The sequence below is a fragment of the Rhinichthys klamathensis genome, unplaced genomic scaffold (assembly GCF_029890125.1).
Source record: "Rhinichthys klamathensis goyatoka isolate OS25496 unplaced genomic scaffold, OSU_Roscu_1.1 h1tg001065l_1, whole genome shotgun sequence".
Taxonomy (NCBI): domain Eukaryota; kingdom Metazoa; phylum Chordata; class Actinopteri; order Cypriniformes; family Leuciscidae; genus Rhinichthys; species Rhinichthys klamathensis.
In genome coordinates, this window is record NW_026607327.1 from 23,989 (window position 1) to 43,481 (window position 19,493).

A 19,493-nucleotide genomic window follows, 5' to 3' on the forward strand; every position below is an offset into this window, starting at 1 on the left:
AATGTTTTTGCTCTTGTCAGATCAACGCTGTGCGAGCTGTGGTTCCCAATAAGAGCAATAATGAGATCGCTCTGGTGCTGCAGCACTTCGAGAACTGCGTGGATCGAGCGGTGCAGGCGTTTGTTGAAGGTACAAACACACACTCAATGCAAATGTTGCTCCATTGGCCCTTTTCACATTTCCGGGTTTCTCAGAAGCAGAAGTCGTCATAGTTGGGTAAACTTCTATACTGGTGAATGAGAGATTACATTACCACGTAGTGAATACTGTTCCCAATTGCTCAAATAGCAAAAGAAAAACTAAACAGTGTTTTCACAACTTTCAGAAGAGGGAAAAAAAGATGGAGAGTGTTTGATAACGGCAGTTTTACCGCCACTCTCACAGCCGCTGTATTAGAAACACTCACAGCAGCGTTAACTAGTTTTTTTTTTGTGTGCAATTTTTGTAATTTGATGCAGAGGTAATATAATACAAAGTATAGTTTTATAAATGTACATGCATATTTAAAAAAAAAAAAAAAAAAAAATATATATATATATATATATATATATATATATATATATATATATATATATAAAAACACATCATCACAGTCTGTGAAAAAATTCCATTTAGTGTGATCTGAGACTTGCATGACTGCTCTCACTGCTGTGTGTGTGTGTGTGTGTGCGCTGTCAGGTAGTGCCGTGGAGATCCTGAAGGAGTGGAATACCACTGGGAAAAAGAAGGTGAGGAAATCATAATGTGATGATGATCATGAAATAAAACTGTAAACAAACTGTGCAGTTTGACCCCTGTGTGTCCCTAAGGATAGTTTTGTCTTTTTTCCCCTTTTTTTTCTTAAATCTAAATATTGCCAGAAGTATGTATTTTTATTGGAGTTAATATTTCACCCTCATTTCCTTTCATAAATCTATTTTACAGTAGGTACACAAATGTCCCCATTGAAATCCATTAAAACTGCAAATAAAATGTTTAATCTAGGGTTAACTATAAAATAATTCAGTCTTTGTTAATAGGCTTTCAATTTGTTAGCAAGGCTCAAAAAAATGTTTTGTACTTGTTTAATTATTACCAGATAGGCCTATAAAGCAAATACTCACTTTTGTCCTGTGTGTGTGTGTGTGTGAGAGAGAGAGAGAGATAAATTATGCTGCGATCTGCCATCTGCAGCTTTGCTGGCATCTAATGAAAAAAGTAAATGTTTGTTTCTGCGACCAAACAAAACCTTTTTGAAAACCTCAATTTTGGAACACAATTTTTTATAGATTTATGGCTTTGGTTTTCTAGAAGTTTTTGAGTTCAAAATGCTTTATAAAATATATATTTTATAAGTCATAAACTAAAAGCTCTTAACTTTTTTTTTTTTTTTCACTTCAACAATAATCTGTCATGGGTGTTTTTGTCCTCTCAAAACCTCAGAGTAACTATTTTAAAATTGACACAAAAGGGTTAAACGTGTATGTGATGCAAGGTAGGAATCAGTGCCGGCTGCCTGTTTTCCTGCTGTTCTTCAGTGTTACATGCGTTTGCTCTGATTCACAGCCCAAGAAGAAGAAGAAGCCGAAAGCCCAGAGCGATGTTCCCGCAGACGCGACTCCTGCCGAATCTCCCCCAGACGCTGAGTGTCAGGAGGCTGTGAACGGCTTCCATGCGAACGGTTCTGCAGCAGCCGAGTGCGAGTCCCTGGACTCTCTGAGTGAGCAGCTGGACTGCGCTTCTCTGGACGCAGCGGAGCTCGAGCCGGAGCCTGCCGTCCCGGAGGCTTCAGAGGCCACAGGTGCGTTCGCTGAGGTCATGTGATGCTCTTCTGTCTCCTGCTGGTGCTGACGGGGTTCGTCTCTGCAGGTGGAGAGGTCACGTCCTCTTCAAGCCCCGGCACCACTGACGGGCCGCGGCAGAACCATCACGGTTTCCGTAGTAACAAGTCTCAGTCCAAGCCGGTTTCCAGCTCCCAGAATCCCTCGATGCCCATTCCTTTCGAAGACGCATGGCGAGGTTCTGCTGCCAGGAAGATCGCTGGTAATCTGTTTGTTATTATGACTTTTATGTGACTGATTTGCTGTCGTTTGTCTCCCTGTCTGCTCTGAAAATACCCGGGCGAATGAAAACCTGTGGGATGCTGAGGCGAAGTTCTTCCGGCCGTTTCACTGGCGGTTTAAATAAAAGGAAAGTTCATCTTGAGGATGATCAGTGGGCTAGTTAGCCCAGCGGACCCTGGCATCGGCACTATAGGCGGAGGCTAACCCTAGTAGAGTCCTGCGCGGGACTGTTTTCTTCATCCCGCCCGCGCCCGCCGAATTTGACCATTACCGCCCGCTCCCGCAACGTATGTGTTACACTCCCGCCCGCTCCCGCAATATGTATGTCCACTCCCGCCCGCACCCGCAAAACTCGGATAATTTATTCCCGCACAATAATAGAGATGCACTGACTTTGTGTCTTCTCCCTTCCCGCAGGAAAAAAACGCGTATTTTTATTGCTATTGTTAAAGAGATTCATGGGGTCGTTGGTTTCGTTTTCCTGGCCTGCATGTATTCTGACGCACTGATCAGGAAGATGAATAGTAAATGTCAGACTTGCCTTGCTCAGGTTTTGTGCTGTAAATACCTCGTTTAAGGTTCTTTTCCACATCATTGACATCTCCATCATGTCGTTAGGCTACCTCCCAATCCCGCAGGGGTTTTATTTGTCCGCCCATTCCCGCCCGCAGCAAAGTGCAAACCGCCCGCTTCCGCGAGATTTGCGTTGGGTCCCGCGGGACCCGGCGGGACTCAATCCCAATGCAGCCCTCTAAACCCTAGCCCACACTATAGGCGGAGGCTAACCCTAGCCCACACTATAGGCGGAGGCTAACCCTAGCCCACACTATAGGCGGAGGCTAACCCTAGCCCACACTATAGGCGGAGGCTAACCCTAGCCCACACTATAGGCGGAGGCTAACCCTAGCCCACACTATAGGCGGAGGCTAACCCTAGCCCACACTATAGGCGGAGGCTAACCCTAGCCCACACTATAGGCGGAGGCTAACCCTAGCCCACACTATAGGCGGAGGCTAACCCTAGCCCACACTATAGGCGGAGGCTAACCCTAGCCCACACTATAGGCGGAGGCTAACCCTAGCCCACACTATAGGCGGAGGCTAACCCTAGCCCACACTATAGGCGGAGGCTAACCCTAGCCCACACTATAGGCGGAGGCTAACCCTAGCCCACACTATAGGCGGAGGCTAACCCTAGCCCACACTATAGGCGGAGGCTAACCCTAGCCCACACTATAGGCGGAGGCTAACCCTAGCCCACACTAGGGATGGAAATTAGCACCCGCCACCAGCCAAATGCGGGTGATTTTGTGTTGTGGCGGGTAAACTCGCTTCACCTACCGCCACCGTGGCGGGTAAATAAAAATAGCATACTGTTTCACCCGGACGGCGGACACTTTTAGAGGAGGCACACCTTCAAACAAAATGTGGCGTTACATCGCAGGCGTAGAGGTCTGCAGAGAAAACATCATGGTGCGTTCACACCAGACGAGAATAGAGCGTCTGGCGCGAGTGATTTCATTAAGTCAATGCAAAGACGCGTTACGCGCGTAAAAAATTCCTGCGCCGCGAATGAGGTGTAGAGCGCGCCGTGGTAGATGCGAATACGCCTCATTCGCGCGGCAAGTTCGAGCGCATGATTTTATTGAGTGCTTTTGTGCATTCACGCGTTTGACACGAATTCGCGTCTGCCGCCCGAGTTGAAAAATCTAAACTTTAGCGTCAATTCGCGCCGCGTTAACCAATCAGGAGCCTAGCTGCTGTCACGTGGTGAAGTATCTGGATGCTTCAATAAATTATTTTGTACTAAATGCCTGATGTGGTTCTAATGCACAACAAAGCAAATATTTTATCACATAAAACTTGATTTCAATATATGAGACATATTCATTTTGTATTGAATGCTATTTATTACATTTCATATCTAGATTATATTAAATATTATTCTAATGTAAAGGCAACCAACATACTATGGCTCATAAATCCGTGTCTGGAGAGTGTCGTGTGAGAGAGAAAAAAATCACAGGACAGGTTAATTACTTTTGGAGGCTGGCTCAATTTATCATCAAAACAAAAATAAATGACAGATTAGGTGGATGAGGCCGAGGGTGAGAGAAAGAGAAAATGTCAGTATTTCATTGAGACTTGAGATTAAATAAACTGCTTAAGTATTCTTGTAGTATTAATTTTCACATGCAGTTACACATTGTCGGTTAAAAACAAGAAAGTGGCTGGTAAAAACATTGAGTGGCTGGTAGATTTTGAAATCCACCAGCCACAGTGGCCGGTGGACAAAAAAGTTAATTTCCATCCCTAGCCCACACTATAGGCGGAGGCTAACCCTAAACCTAAGGAAGAGTAGTAGCACAACTCCACATCAGTCCACAGGCAACACATAAACCAGAACCTCTTCTGATCGCTAGTCAAAGCGTGCGAAAGTTTGACGAAATTACAAACAAATAATCCTGTCATGTGACATATCAAAACGGAGCTTGCGCTCAATGGGAGCACAATGTGCATGTAAAATAAAAATAAAAACAGGCATGAGAGAGACGTGAGCAGCGGTGAAATGTGACTGTTGTGCAGATGAAGCAGTGAGTTAATGTTAAAGCATTTTTCATTTCATAAGCTAATATAAGTGTTCAAACGAGTGAGTGTTTAAGTTTACATGTCTGTTATAATCGTAGACGAGGTCAAACAGCTTTCACTGTTTCACAAGAGATTGAAGTATGTTATAAGCTATATTAACACTAAAGGGATAGTTCTCACGAACAACAGCTTTAGTTAGTTCTCAATTTTATTGGATGATTTGTGTTGCAGGGAAAGCGTGTATTTCATATCAATGTTCTTTAAGTAGTGTAGTGAAATGATGCCTCTGCGACACAGAAAGCCTTAAGGCCCTTTCACACCAGACGCGTAACGAAAAAGCAGAACGAAAAAGCGAATAGTTCGCGTGCGAATAGAACCATTCACATCAGCCACGGCGCGAATTTGCGACGATTAGAGCTTCAATATTTCAAAACATTCGCGCCGACTTTGGTGGCCACCTGGCTAATGCTCTGTTGCCGGACAGCAGACCTGATTTTGCGGGACACGAGGGAGAGAACTACTGTTATTATACTAGGTGAATAAATGTAGATTTTATATTAGATGTCTTTTTGCAGTGATGTTAACATGCTTTAAATTGCTAATAGGCTTTATAAAAATGTTACTGACGGCGCTGTGCACGTCACTATTGTCTATTCAATCTAAATAATTAAGTAAAAAAAATATCCCAATCGCTAAAAAGCACATTTCCAAATAAGCACATAAATTCCATTAGAAGTCTAAAGATCAAATGCGTTCTTACCGGATTCAGTACATCTTGAATTTATATATTTTTTGTCTGATCTGGCAGCTTTGAGTAGGGCCATTAATTATGGGACATTACATATTATGTCAGTAACTCCTGGCAGGTGTAGCTCGCTTTCACCAGGAGTTCACTTTTCGTGGTCATGGCCGTGGCCAGCATTTACCCGCTATATCTCTATAAACTTTGCAGCTTTAAAAAAAACAATCATCATTCCTAATGCCGATACCTGACAGCCAATCAGAGTCAGGGTAGGGCAGAATTGTTTTCAAAGTATTTTACACCACGAGTGAGTCTGACAACTGGACTCACTGCCGAACAAAGAACTGCACGTCGGAAAGCAAGCCTGAGTAAGTTAGCTTACAATGTTAACTGTCCTGTCAGATACAGACAGTGATTTTGACGAATTTTAGATCAAAAGTGATGGTTAAATTTTTTTGGGGGGGTATTTTCTACATGGAGCTGCTGTTGTGTTTCTAAATCATTTCTGCATTTCCTCAATGTTATAAAACGAGCGGTATATATATTGTAATATCGCGAGCGGGCGCCGTTAGCGCAGAGCGAGCAGGAACGAGTAACGTTAGTGAGTTGTCGTCGAAAAAGACGGATAAAGCAAAAAAGCTGTCGGGGGGCTAAAAATAGAAAAAGATAGAGGGGAAAGGAGATGGCATGTCAATTGATGCGACCGCAGCTAAATAAGTGCACGGTGAAAGCCAAGGCAACAGGTAGGATTTAAAGTGTGGCGTCCAGGCATGCTAATGCCATCGGGACTACGAGGAGATTCCCGCTGGACCGACGTCGTGCTTTTTGGGCCGATACATCTCATACTTTTTGTTTTTTGTCTTAACGGCCCATAGAACTCGTACATCGACGGCCCATTCGTTTTGTTTTGCTTAATTGGCGGCGCTGGGTTAGAGCCGGTGTAACGTTAATGCAGTCAAAAAATAAGTCCGCGTTAGTTTTTTTTCTGACACCCCATGAAACACGTAGACCAGCGGCTCATTGGTGTTTTCTTGATTGACACTGGGCTGGCCCAATCACATCTTTAATGCGAGTGAAGTATAGAAATATACTCTTTCAAGTATAGAAATTAGTACAAGACTAATTATGAAAGTTTCCTTTATTTTTCAGTGCATTTGTTTTACAATATGCTATTACTATCATGGGATTAATATTATAACTATTATGTAGTAGTGTAATGTAGACAGACACTGTAATAAAAGAGGTTTGAATTTTTCTTTGTTTAATTTGCACACTGAATATGGGTTGGAGCTCTTAATTTTGAACTCTCAAAGTGGACCAGATTGATGAATTTAACATTAAAAAGCACAACATTTTCTTACGGGGGAGCATACACCTTTTTTCACACAAGCAATCAGAAGATCCTTCATTGTTGCTGTGACGTCACCTTTGTTTCCTTGTATGTGATTGGCTGAAACCTTTTCTATCGCCTCAAAAGTAAAAAAAATATCGACATTGAAGCGAAATAAGTCGTTTTTTCGCCGCAGCACATTCGCGTTCGGTGTGGAAGCACTCATTACACAAACCGCTGATCAAAAAATAAAACCATCGCGCAAATTATTCGTGCGTCAGAATCGCGTCCAGTGTGAAAGGACCTTTACCATGGAAAAAGACCAATTTATGGTTTGTACATATGACTTAAAACCAAAACAAAAAGCCTTTGTGTCCATTTATAAGAGCTAATGATTGATCATTGCAAAAATAGCCAGAATAGTCAACTGATCGTTCCAGTGATTGTAAGATTAGTTGATTATCAAAGTAATTAATTTAAGGTCCTAACAGACGCGTGTTTGGTGGAGGGCAGACGTACAGGTTGGTGATTTTCTGTGTTAGGGTTAGCTTTGGGAACGAGCATTTAAGGGTTTGCCGCATCTACTCGTTCTTTATTCTGACCACGTTAAAATAATAGTGCAGTGATCATCGCTGAAATGACAAAAATGGAAATATGGGAACAATGATGTCATCAATCATGTGACACACTCTTCATCTTTTTTTTTTTCATGTTTATCATCATAATAATGAGGCTTTTTAAACTTCTTTTAAGAGACATACAGTAGTGAAAAGTATCCAAACTTTTGTTTAGACCGGTACAAAATGTTTCATTCTTGACGATGCCCAATAGCTGGTAGTTTTGTGGCTCATGCGTCACAAGCACACACACAGATACTCAAGTGAACACAGTACACTCTTCATGCTCGGAGTGACCGTAGTGATCCATCATGAGGTGGTGTGCTCTCTCAGGTGACTCTCAGATGCTAGCTTTGTAAGTGTTTGGTGTTTTGTCAGGGCCGAACGTGGATCGCTCCGTGAAGGACCTGCAGAGATGTGCGGCGTCACTGTCTCGCTACAGAGTCGTGGTGAAGGACGAGATGGACTTCTCCATCAAGAGAATGAAGCAGACGTTTGCTGAGCTGCAGAGCTGGTATCTCTCACACACACACACACACACACTCACGCACGCACACACACACATTCGCACACACGCATTCACACACAGTAAAACTCTCACACACAGTAACACTCTCACACACAGTAACACTCTCACACACAGTAACACTCTCACACACAGTAACACTCTCACACACAGTAACACTCTCACACACAGTAACACTCTCACACACAGTAACACTCTCACACACAGTAACACTCTCACACACTGTAACACTCTCACACACAGTAACACTCTCACACACAGTAACACTCACGCACGCATGCACTAACAAGCTCACGCACACGCATTCACACAGTAACACTCACACACGCATTCACACACACTAACACGCTCACACATGCTCTAACACATACACTAACAGTTTGCTCTTGCATGCACTAACACACTCACGTGCACACGCGTTCACACAGAAACACTCACGCATGGTCTAACACATACATTAACAGCTCGCTCACTCATGCACTAACACACTAACGCACGCATACACTAACACTTACGCTCACACATGCACTAACACTCACACATGCATTCACTAACGCATTCACTAACGCACGCTCGCGCATGCACTCACACACTCCCACACGCATACCTTAAAGGGATTCTATGCAGTTTTTTTAGCTTAACTGAACAGCTTCAGAGTTATTGAAATGGTTATATGACTTCTTTCGGGTTGAATGGTGGCCACACATTGATATACAATCACTAATAAACAATCGGTTTTGATGAGGAAAATAAACTATACTACTAGTACGGATTAGAACCCAGAACTTCTGACACACTTGGCAAAAGTTCTGCCACTCTCTCTCGAAGTCGTCCTCAGACGAGCCTTCCATCGTTGCCTCCAGGCATCCCGATTCTCCATGCATCCGGCCAGTTCGTTGGTGCTCTGGGCTCCTGTATCCCTCTTGAGTATGTCCACGTATGTTAGCGTGGGACGTCCTCTTGACCATGTGTTGGTTCCCATAGCACCAGCTTGCTGGCTGGCAGCTCGCGATGCCTTCGGCAATGTCCTGCAAGTCTCATTCTCCTCACAGCAATCTTGTTGCTCACTCTTGATACTCCCTCATACAGGATTTTGTTGGTTACATGCACACTCTTACTGATATTAAGCACTGCACGCAGCATCCTGGTGTAGCACCCGTCCAGGGACTTCTCTAGGGTTGGATTCAGGGTCCAGCATTCACTGCCATAGAGGAGAACAGACTCTACTGTCGCGTAGAAGAAGCTGAGTTTGATTTGGCGGGAGAGGTTGGAGTTCCTTACACTGTTCATGCTGTTCAGGGCCCTCCATGCAAGTGCCTTCCTCACTTTTAGATCTTGCTCAGTTGAGTTGACCCATGCGCCCAGGTACTTAAAGTCCTCAACTTCTTTCAGCACAGTGTCTCCTACTGTTATCAGAGGTTGATGTTCCGGTGGTACGTTGTAGGTCATGACCTCAGTTTTCTTTGCATTTACCCTAAGGCCAACCTTAGTGCACTCTAGCTCCACCATGTGTAGTAGTTCCTGAGCTTGTTCCATGTTATTGGAGAGCAAACTAATGTCATCCGCATAGTCAAGGTCTGTCAAGACTACTGCCGGGTGCCGACTTGACTTCCTTGGTGTCAACGTGAAGCCAAGTTCCTGCTCTCGCCCACTGATTGCTTTCTTGAGTTCATAATCAAGGACTATGATAAAGAGGAAGGGGGCTAATGTATCCCCTTGCATAACTCCAGCCAGGATGTCAAACTCCTCGCTGTTGCCATCTGGAGTCACCACCCTGGCCCTTGTTCCTGAGTACATGGACTCTATTGCCCGGAGTAGATTCGGAGGAATTCTGTATGCCTTCAGGATCTTCACCATCATGCCACTGGACCATTAAAGTTCATGGGGATAATTGTCGGATCTATGTATTTAATCACATGAAAATTCTCACCACTAACAACATATATTAGATCTCATTAAACGACAAATTAAACAATGTACTATTGTATACTATGTAACACGTCACGCTCTGCGTGAGTGGTATTTACGACATTAACGTTAAATACAAGTTCTCCACAGCGACTCTAGGGGTCACTGTTTGACAAAAACGGGATTCCTGCCTGGTGTCCCTTTAACATGCTCACGCATGCACACTCAGGCATGCATACTCATTCACTAACACACTCGTGCATGCACTAACACACTCGCACACGCATTCACACATACACTAACACGCTCACGCATGCACTAACACACACACATTCACACATACTTACACATGCACTCTCACATACACTAACACGCTCGTCTTCATCTGTATAGGTACTCATTCTCCTGTTTTCACTCTTCGCTCATCACCAAACACTACAGAGCATCAAACTACTGAATGCACCTTGAAGAAATCATTTATTTATATTTTACTTGGAGTCATGTAATGAAGTAGGCCTATATGAGTTCTGCTAATGTCTTAAATTTATGGAAAGGACAGATGCCATTAATCCCTGATTGTTACCCAGACGAGGAAATCTAAACTCGCCCACTGTGACCAGCAGGTTAAGCCAAGCTTTAGCAAACAGACTCAGCAAAGCATTTAGACTGATCAGAATAATCTCAGGATACGTTTATGAGCAGCGGATGCGAACCAGCAGTTCAAAATCAATGCAAGTGTTTCTTCAGCATGAGATCTGTTTGTCTCTAATGTTCCTTTTCTCATTTCAGTCTCATGGATCGAGAGGTGGCGCTTCTCGGTGAGATGGACAAAGTCAAAGCAGAAGCCAGTGAGTAGAGTGACCGCACTGATAACTGTCTGTTCTGTTAATAACTGTTAGCTAGGGCTGCATGATAGGTGTATATATATTTTAGATTGGCTCAGAAACACACGTGTCCTCAAGATGTTCCAGTAGTTTGAGTCAGCAGCAGTGTTTGTGAGAGATCCCTGTGTGTTCAGTGGGGATGATCATCACGTGTGTGTGTGTGTGTGTGTGTGACAGTGGCGATTCTGGATGGGCGTCAGAAGAGAGCGGAGGCGCTGAAGAGACTGGCTGACCAATCAGCATCACTGACTGAAGAACAGCTGACTGAACTACGAGCTGACATTAAGGTGAACACACACACTGCTAAAGTTTAAACTTAAGTTGCAGTTTAAAACATTTCAAACATCTCTTTTCTTTAGCAGTTGCCTCATGTCTCTCTCTCTCTCCAGCACTTTGTCAGTGAGCGCAAGTATGACGAGGATCTTGGGAAAGCTGTGAAATTCTCCCATGATCTGGAGCCTCTGAAGTGCAGCATCATGGCGTTCGGATCAGGTGCGGCAGGGAACGGGACTGTGTGTTTTCCATATAAATGAACATATGAAGTGTTGATGTGTGTTTGTGTGTGTGCAGTGTATCATCCTCAGACGAGCTACTCCAGCCGTTCTCGCTGTAGCTCCTCCTCTTCCTCCGTCACAGGCTCAGTTCCTGTCCAAGCTCCGCCCCCCTCTGAGCCTCAGGCCTCCTCGTACACGGGCCGCCCCGGTGGGCCACACAAACAGGTGAGGAGTCGCACATGCTCATTTATTCCAGCTGTCGTGTGCTCTCTCTGAACTGGCACATGTCTCTCTCTCTCTGCTGTGCAGATTTTCCAGGGCAACAGGCGCTTCATTCACGGTTACCAGGGAAACCAGCGCTATAATGGAAACGCCCATCCTGAGCGAAACCCTGGCCGAAGCAACTACCGTAACCAGGGAGAGCGCAGTCACCAGAGCGACATCACATCCCAGCCGGCCAATAGGGCGAGACCCCAGAGTGACATCACATCCCAGCCGGCCAATAGGGCGAGACCCCAGAGTGACATCACATCCCAGCCGGCCAATAGGGCGAGACCCCAGAGTGACCTCACATCCCAGCCGGCCAATAGGGCGAGACCCCAGAGTGACCTCGCATCCCAGCCGGCCAATAGTGCGCGAGGCTCCGCCCACTCCTCAGGCTATCGCTCGGATCGCCCCGCCCACAACGGGCTTCCACAGAGGCAACCGCGGACGCCCTGCCCGTGATGCGCGCACACACACACACACACACACACACACCGGCCAGATGAAGAGAAATATCAAGTTTACATCTGAGTTGAGCTGCAGCCTGACTCACTCCTGCTCTTCATTCTTCTCTTGCTCCTCTTTTCCTCCTGTCTGTCTGAGCTGCTCACACTAGAGTCAGTGTTAGTCTCAGTAGTTCCTGTGAGTGTTTCTCGTGGGCTTCCTCTTTCATATCGTCCGTGTCGAGGAAAGAGTTTTCGGCACGTTTGTTATTCACATACCAGATGATCAACACTAAGATGGCAGGCTGAGTTTGTCACGAAGCTCGTTTAGTGGGCTGGGCGTAGTTTGTGCCAGTTGTTAGAGATGTTAGTCCTCAGTGACGCTCTCTCCATGCTCCCGATATACCTCACACCTCCTCCTCACACACATCATCTGCTCCTCACACACACATCTGCTCCTCACACACACATCTGCTCCTCACACACACATCTGCTCCTCACACACACATCTGCTCCTCACACACACATCTGCTCCTCACACACATCATCTGCTCCTCCTCACACACACATCTGCTCCTCACACACACATCTGCTCCTCCTCACACACATCATCTCCTCCTACTCACACACACATCTGCTCCTCACACACACATCATCTCCTCCTCCTCACACACATCATCTCCTCCTACTCACACACACATCTGCTCCTCCACACACACATCATCTGCTCCTCCTCACACACACATCTGCACCTCACACACACATCTGCTCCTCACACACACATCTGCTCCTCACACACACATCTGCTCCTCACACACACATCTGCTCCTCACACACATCATCTGCTCCTCCTCACACACACATCTGCTCCTCACACACACATCTGCTCCTCCTCACACACATCATCTCCTCCTACTCACACACACATCTGCTCCTCACACACACATCATCTCCTCCTCCTCACACACACATCTGCTCCTCCTCACACACATCATCTCCTCCTACTCACACACACATCTGCTCCTCCTCACACACATCATCTGCTCCTCCTCACACACATCATCTCCTCCTACTCACACACATCATCTGCTCCTCCTCACACACACATCATCTGCTCCTCCTCACACACACATCATCTGCTCCTCCTCACACACATCATCTGCTCCTCCTCAGACACATCATCTGCTCCTCCTCACACACACATCTGCTCCTCCTCACACACACATCTGCTCCTCCTCACACACACATCTGCTCCTCCTCACACACATCATCTGCTCCTCCTCACACACACAATCTCCTCCTCCTCACACACATCATCTGCTCCTCCTCACACACACATCTGCTCCTCCTCACACACATCATCTGCTCCTCCTCACACACATCATCTGCTCCTCCTCACACACATCATCTGCTCCTCCTCACACACACATCTGCTCCTCCTCACACACATCATCTGCTCCTCCTCACACACATCATCTGCTCCTCCTCACACACATCATCTGCTCCTCCTCACACACACATCTGCTCCTCCTCACACACACATCTGCTCCTCATCCACACACACATCTGCTCCTCATCCACACACACATCTGCTCCTCATCCACACACACATCTGCTCCTCATCCACACACACATCTGCTCCTCATCCACACACACATCTGCTCCTCATCCACACACACATCTGCTCCTCCTCCACACACACATCTGCTCCTCCACACACACATCTGCTCCTCCTCCACACACACATCTGCTCCTCCACACACACATCTGCTCCTCCACACACACATCTGCTCCTCACACACACATCTGCTCCTCACACACACATCTGCTCCTCATCTCTGCTCCTCATCCACACACACATCTGCTCCTCATCTCTGCTCCTCATCCACACACACATCTGCTCCTCATCCACACACACATCTGCTCCTCATCCACACACACATCTGCTCCTCATCCACACACACATCTGCTCCACTCATCCACACACACATCTGCTCCTCATCCACACACACATCTGCTCCACTCCACACACACATCTGCTCCTCATCCACACACACATCTGCTCCTCATCCACACACACCTCTGCTCCTCCTCCACACACACATCTGCTCCTCCTCCACACACACATCTGCTCCTCCTCACACACACATCTGCTCCTCATCCACACACACATCTGCTCCACACACACATCTGCTCCTCACACACATCTGCTCCTCATCCACACACACATCTGCTCCTCCACACACACACATCTGCTCCTCCACACACACATCTGCTCCTCCTCCACACACACATCTGCTCCTCCTCCACACACACATCTGCTCCTCCTCCACACACACATCTGCTCCTCCTCCACACACACATCTGCTCCTCCTCACACACACATCTGCTCCTCATCCACACACACATCTGCTCCACACACACATCTGCTCCTCACACACATCTGCTCCTCCTCACACACACATCTGCTCCTCCACACACACATCTGCTCCTCCTCCACACACACATCTGCTCCTCATCCACACACACATCTGCTCCTCCACACACACATCTGCTCCTCCTCCACACACACACATCTGCTCCTCCTCCACACACACATCTGCTCCTCCTCCACACACACATCTGCTCCTCCTCCACACACACATCTGCTCCTCACATGCTCTTCCGCTTCCTTTTGCCTTCCTGAAAGACTCTCGTTGGAAAGAATTTGCGCTTGCTTTGAATTCTGGGATATCAGATTCACAAGCGTCTGTGTTTGATCAGGATGTAGAAAAGCTCTTCTGTCTGTCAGGAGATCTGGATTGTTTTGCTCACATGTTAATTCAGATCTGTCTCTTTTCTTTGGTTGCTTGATGATGATCAGCATCTTTTCAGCTCAATCCTGTATATATGTAAACTATATGTATAATGATTTTGTAGCCTCCGGCCATGTATGTAGTGCGATTTATTAGTTCTCTGATTGAACTCTGTTATCAAGCAACTTCTGTTCTTCCTCATGTGTAGAGAAAGAGACTCGTTTTTGTTTTTCCAAATGATCTGAGACCGCTGTAATCAAGTGCCTTCAGTCATTCGCTTTCACCATCCCGTTCCTTCTGCTCCGGTTCGGACCAAAGACATCAGATGCTCCTGTCGTGCGACTGCACTAGCGAACACTCGTCGTCTTTCTGGCTAATTGACCTACTTGCTTTTCCTTTATTATAAATAAAGAAGGATTGGTAGCAAAATACTTAAACTGTTTGCAGACTCTGTTTTTCCCAGTAATCATGATTAAGATCACTGCGGTTTGTGTAAATTAAACCACTTGCTTGGTGTTTATGCTGATACTGTATGGTTTGAATGGTAACTGGCATAGATGCGTGATACTCTAACCACAGATTTTCAACAGTCTTAGACTCTTATGTATGTGAATGGGCTTTTACACGGTTTGCTAGTGGGTGTATGAGACTTTCAAAATGTTAGTGGCAGAATCATTAGGCTCAGATCAGAATCAGAAAGCTTTATTGCAAAGTGCACACACACACACACGGAATTTACCTTGATATTGAAGCTTCTAGTACACACAAATATAAGACACCTTATAACATTTTAAGAATGACAAATATAAAAAGTATAAAGACACTGATAGGTTTAGTCAGAATACACATTTATAGATGATGAAAATATTTACAGTAATGTTAATAATATAAATAAAAAGGACTAAATGAATTTACAAGGATATTGCACAAAAAAAGTGGGGTATTGCACTGGAAGACATTTAACTGTTGAAGAGGGAACTGGTTTTTGGGAAGAAGCTGTTCCTGTGCCTGATGATCTGAAACTGTCCAGTGAGTGTGTGTGTGTGTGTGTGTGTGTGTGTGAGAGAGTCTGATGATTTTACAGGTCCTGAATGCGAGCAGGGGAACCAATAATCCTCTCCTGATGTCTGAACCACACCAGACTGTTTTAGATGAACAGTAGAAGTGTGTCAGCAGCTCCTGTGGGAGCTTGATGATCTTCAGCTGGGCCTTTTCATGTCCCAGTTCAGGGTCTGCACACTCGAAGGCTGTCCCAGTTCAAAGACTCCTTCGAATGCAGCCCTTCTTTCCCCGACGGAACGAGAACGAGTGGATCCTTCGCAGACTATCATTGCGTGCCGGTGACGACAGGATTTTTTTTCCCCAAAGAAAATGGCGTGTGATGGATAGTTCTTCTGTGGCAGCAAGAAATACACTTATAAATGTAAGTATTGTGTTGTAATTTACTCAAATATCTAGCGAAACAAGTGTTTCTTTCTTAAAAATGTGAACTGAACCTGCGTTCCCACTGTGCAGCTTCATTTGTAATGTGGTCTGAGGCAATATTTCGTTATGTTTTAGGGAGCAAGTTTATTAAAATGCGAGCCAAAAATGTTCATTTATTTACAGGGACCAAAAACTCTGCCAGCGTGGCTTGGAGGGAAGGCAACAACCCATTTGTAATATTTCCACTGGGCTCTCTTGTGTATTATAACAAATAGGCCTAACCCCGTACACAAAGCCCACAACAATAAGACAACCAGTAGATAAGACAACAGTCTTTCACTTGTAAGACTGGAAAAACTGGTTGAAGAGATAGACCTCACCACTGGTCTATGAGACGAAGGACCTTGCTGCAAATTAACATTTGAACTATCTCACTCTTGCAGAGATCACCCAAACTCACACAAGAATCTATATGGTTTTAATTTGAACAACTATCATACAGTTTTATACATGTGTTTAGTATTATTTGAAATGTCTCAGTGCGACTGGTACAAATGTCCTATTTCCAAATAAGTAAAACAAAAGGTAATAAGGCTTTTAAGAGTTTAGGGATAACTGGTACACAAAGGAATGTGGTCTCTAGACATGGTCCTACTCCTAAAAGGTGTAAATTCCTGAATGCAAATTCCCACTGTTAGCAAATGGTCAACTTCTCCCCCCAGTAAGTCTGGGGGGGTGATCGCAGTAACTCATGTTTACATTTGAAATGAGGTCTGGCTATATAATGAAATGCAGCGGAAGGATCAGGGCCTTTTCTGTATCTCAGATCAGCCGTGAATGCTGAGGGTCGCCGAGACTCTGAATGTATTTCATAATGTCGGGTAAAAGATTTTCCTCTTTGTTCTAGAACATTTGATGGTTTGCATTGATTATCTTTTCAATTGATTTTGAAATTGTAATAATACATTTACCTGACATAATAAATTGTTATATTTGATTATTCTAACAGACTTTGACTTTATTTTCATTAGAGTTAAAAGGAATAGTCAAACATTCACGTATATTTAATGATGCACAGATATCATTGAAAAACCTTTTATTTTATGGAGTCAGATGAAATAACGAGTTAATACATAAGATAAAATTTATTGCATTTAATTAAAAATCCCTTTGCCATGAGAAAAGACGGAACACGCGTGAGACCTTTACCTCTAATCGAGTACCGCCATTGGATCGAATTTGACGGCCTTACACACTTTTTTTTCTTTTTCTTTTTGTTGCGTCTTCTAATGTTTTAACCAAATTTGTGGATCCAGAAATGATTTCTGATTTCTTATTCTGGAGAAAATGGGCCTCCTGCAGGTAGCAGAGGCATTCCAGTAACCCTCTGTCCTCATTCCCTCTATCCCTGAGGAAACACCAGGACCGAGTTCAGCAGTGGATGAGGAGGAGGAGGAAGAAGAGCAGGAACCAGAGCCAGAGAAACAGAGACCGAGAGGATGAGCTGATCATGGGGGACATATAGTTTCAGAGAGAAATCAGAGGAGAGAGAGAATGGGCAGACTGTTTTCTCTTCTTGAGAGATTGGTAGAGAAATAAAATGTGTGCAAGTTAAAAATGTGTAAATGAAACAAATTTTCTATGTATAATTTTTTTTGTGACCTATAATTTGTAAATTAAACTAAAAGAATTTCTGTACATTGTTTGTTTTTGTCATGCAAGTTATAATTGGTACATGAAACATTCTTCTATACATTTATTTTTTTGTCATGTATATTCAAATTTGTAAATGAAAATACATTGTTCTATACATTACTTTTTTACAACATATCTTACGTTTATCATCAGAAAAACAACATAAAAATGTAAATTACAGTACATAAAACAGAAGAAAACATCTTTGAATGCTTTCATTGAGCTAAGCAGAAGATCTGGATAAGCTCCACAATAGAGACACTGGAAAAGCCTCTGCCGGCGGGACATTATCTGGGATCAGGCCATATTTCCCGTCCACTGCGTTTCTAACAGCCATGTTTTCAGAAAGAGGAAAGAATTTGAAAAACAATTGCAAAAATCAAAGCATAAAATATTTTTAACATGCTCCTATTTAACATTTAATATTCAATAATATTATTGATCTGCCTTACTTAAGGTGGACGTTGACGCAATTTCTTTTAGAAACAAACTTTGTTATATTGTTATATTGTTTTTGTTATATTGTTTTCATGTTATCACTGTGAAGCGCTTTGATACAATCTGTATTGTAAAAAGCGCTATATAAATAAAGGTGACTTGACTTGACTCCTCCAACAGGGCAGAGAGCCACTGACTTTCTCTCCCTCATCCGCTCCCTCATCCTCTCCCTCATTCTCCCCCTCATTCTCCCTCATCCTCTCCCTCATCCTCCCCCTCATTCTCCCTCATCCTCTCCCTCATTCTCCCTCATCCTCTCCCTCATCCTCTCCCTCATTCTCCCTCATCCTCTCCCTCATTCTCCCTCATCCTCTCCCTCATCCTCTCCCTCATTCTCCCTCATCCTCTCCCTCATTCTCCCTCATCCTCTCCCTCATTCTCCCTCATCCTCCCCCTCATCCTCTCCCTCATTCTCCCTCATTCTCTCCCTCATTCTCCCTCATCCTCTCCCTCATTCTCCCCCTCATTCTCCCTCATCCTCTCCCTCATTCTCTCTCATCCTCCCCCTCATCCTCTCCCTCATTCTCCCTCATTCTCTCCCTCATTCTCCCTCATCCTCTCCCTCATCCTCTCCCTCATTCTCCCTCATCCTCTCCCTCATCCTCTCCCTCATTCTCCCTCATCCTCTCCCTCATTCTCTCCCTCATTCTCCCTCATCCTCTCCCTCATTCTCCCTCATCCTCTCCCTCATTCTCCCCCTCATTCTCCCTCATCCTCTCCCTCATTCTCCCTCATCCTCTCCCTCATTCTCGCTCATCCTCTCCCTCATCCTCTCCCTCATCCTCTCCCTCATCCTCTCCCTCATTCTCCCTCATCCTCTCCCTCATTCTCCCCCTCATTCTCCCTCATCCTCTCCCTCATTCTCTCCCTCATTCTCCCTCATCCTCTCCCTCATTCTCCCCCATCCTCTCCCTCATCCTCCCCCTCATCCTCTCCCTCATTCTCCCTCATCCTCTCCCTCATCCTCTCCCTCATTCTCTCCCTCATTCTCCCTCATCCTCTCCCTCATTCTCCCTCATCCTCTCCCTCATTCTCCCCCTCATTCTCTCCCTCATCCTCTCCCTCATTCTCTCCCTCATTCTCCCCCTCATTCTCTCCCTCATCCTCTCCCTCATCCTCTCCCTCATTCTCCCCCTCATTCTCCCTCATCCTCTCCCTCATTCTCCCTCATCCTCTCCCTCATCCTCTCCCTCATTCTCCCTCATCCTCTCCCTCATTCTCCCCCTCATTCTCCCCCTCATT

At 45.0% G+C, this 19,493-nt stretch overlaps 1 protein-coding gene across 2 annotated transcripts in view; it reads left to right on the forward strand.

Moving 5' to 3' along the window:
• Window positions 1–12,269, forward strand: part of spats2 (spermatogenesis associated serine rich 2) — a 28,253-nt gene extending 15,984 nt beyond the window's left edge. For both annotated transcript variants that reach the window (XM_056244729.1, XM_056244730.1), the window contains exons 4-13: window positions 21–129; window positions 679–728; window positions 1,546–1,780; window positions 1,849–2,022; window positions 7,698–7,833; window positions 10,543–10,601; window positions 10,815–10,924; window positions 11,027–11,129; window positions 11,208–11,356; window positions 11,441–12,269. In XM_056244729.1, the coding sequence (XP_056100704.1) occupies window positions 21–129; window positions 679–728; window positions 1,546–1,780; window positions 1,849–2,022; window positions 7,698–7,833; window positions 10,543–10,601; window positions 10,815–10,924; window positions 11,027–11,129; window positions 11,208–11,356; window positions 11,441–11,857 (1,542 nt within the window). In that variant the 3' untranslated portion in view covers window positions 11,858–12,269. The remainder of the gene's footprint in view (window positions 1–20; window positions 130–678; window positions 729–1,545; window positions 1,781–1,848; window positions 2,023–7,697; window positions 7,834–10,542; window positions 10,602–10,814; window positions 10,925–11,026; window positions 11,130–11,207; window positions 11,357–11,440) is intronic.
• The last annotated feature ends 7,224 nt before the right edge of the window (window positions 12,270–19,493 follow it).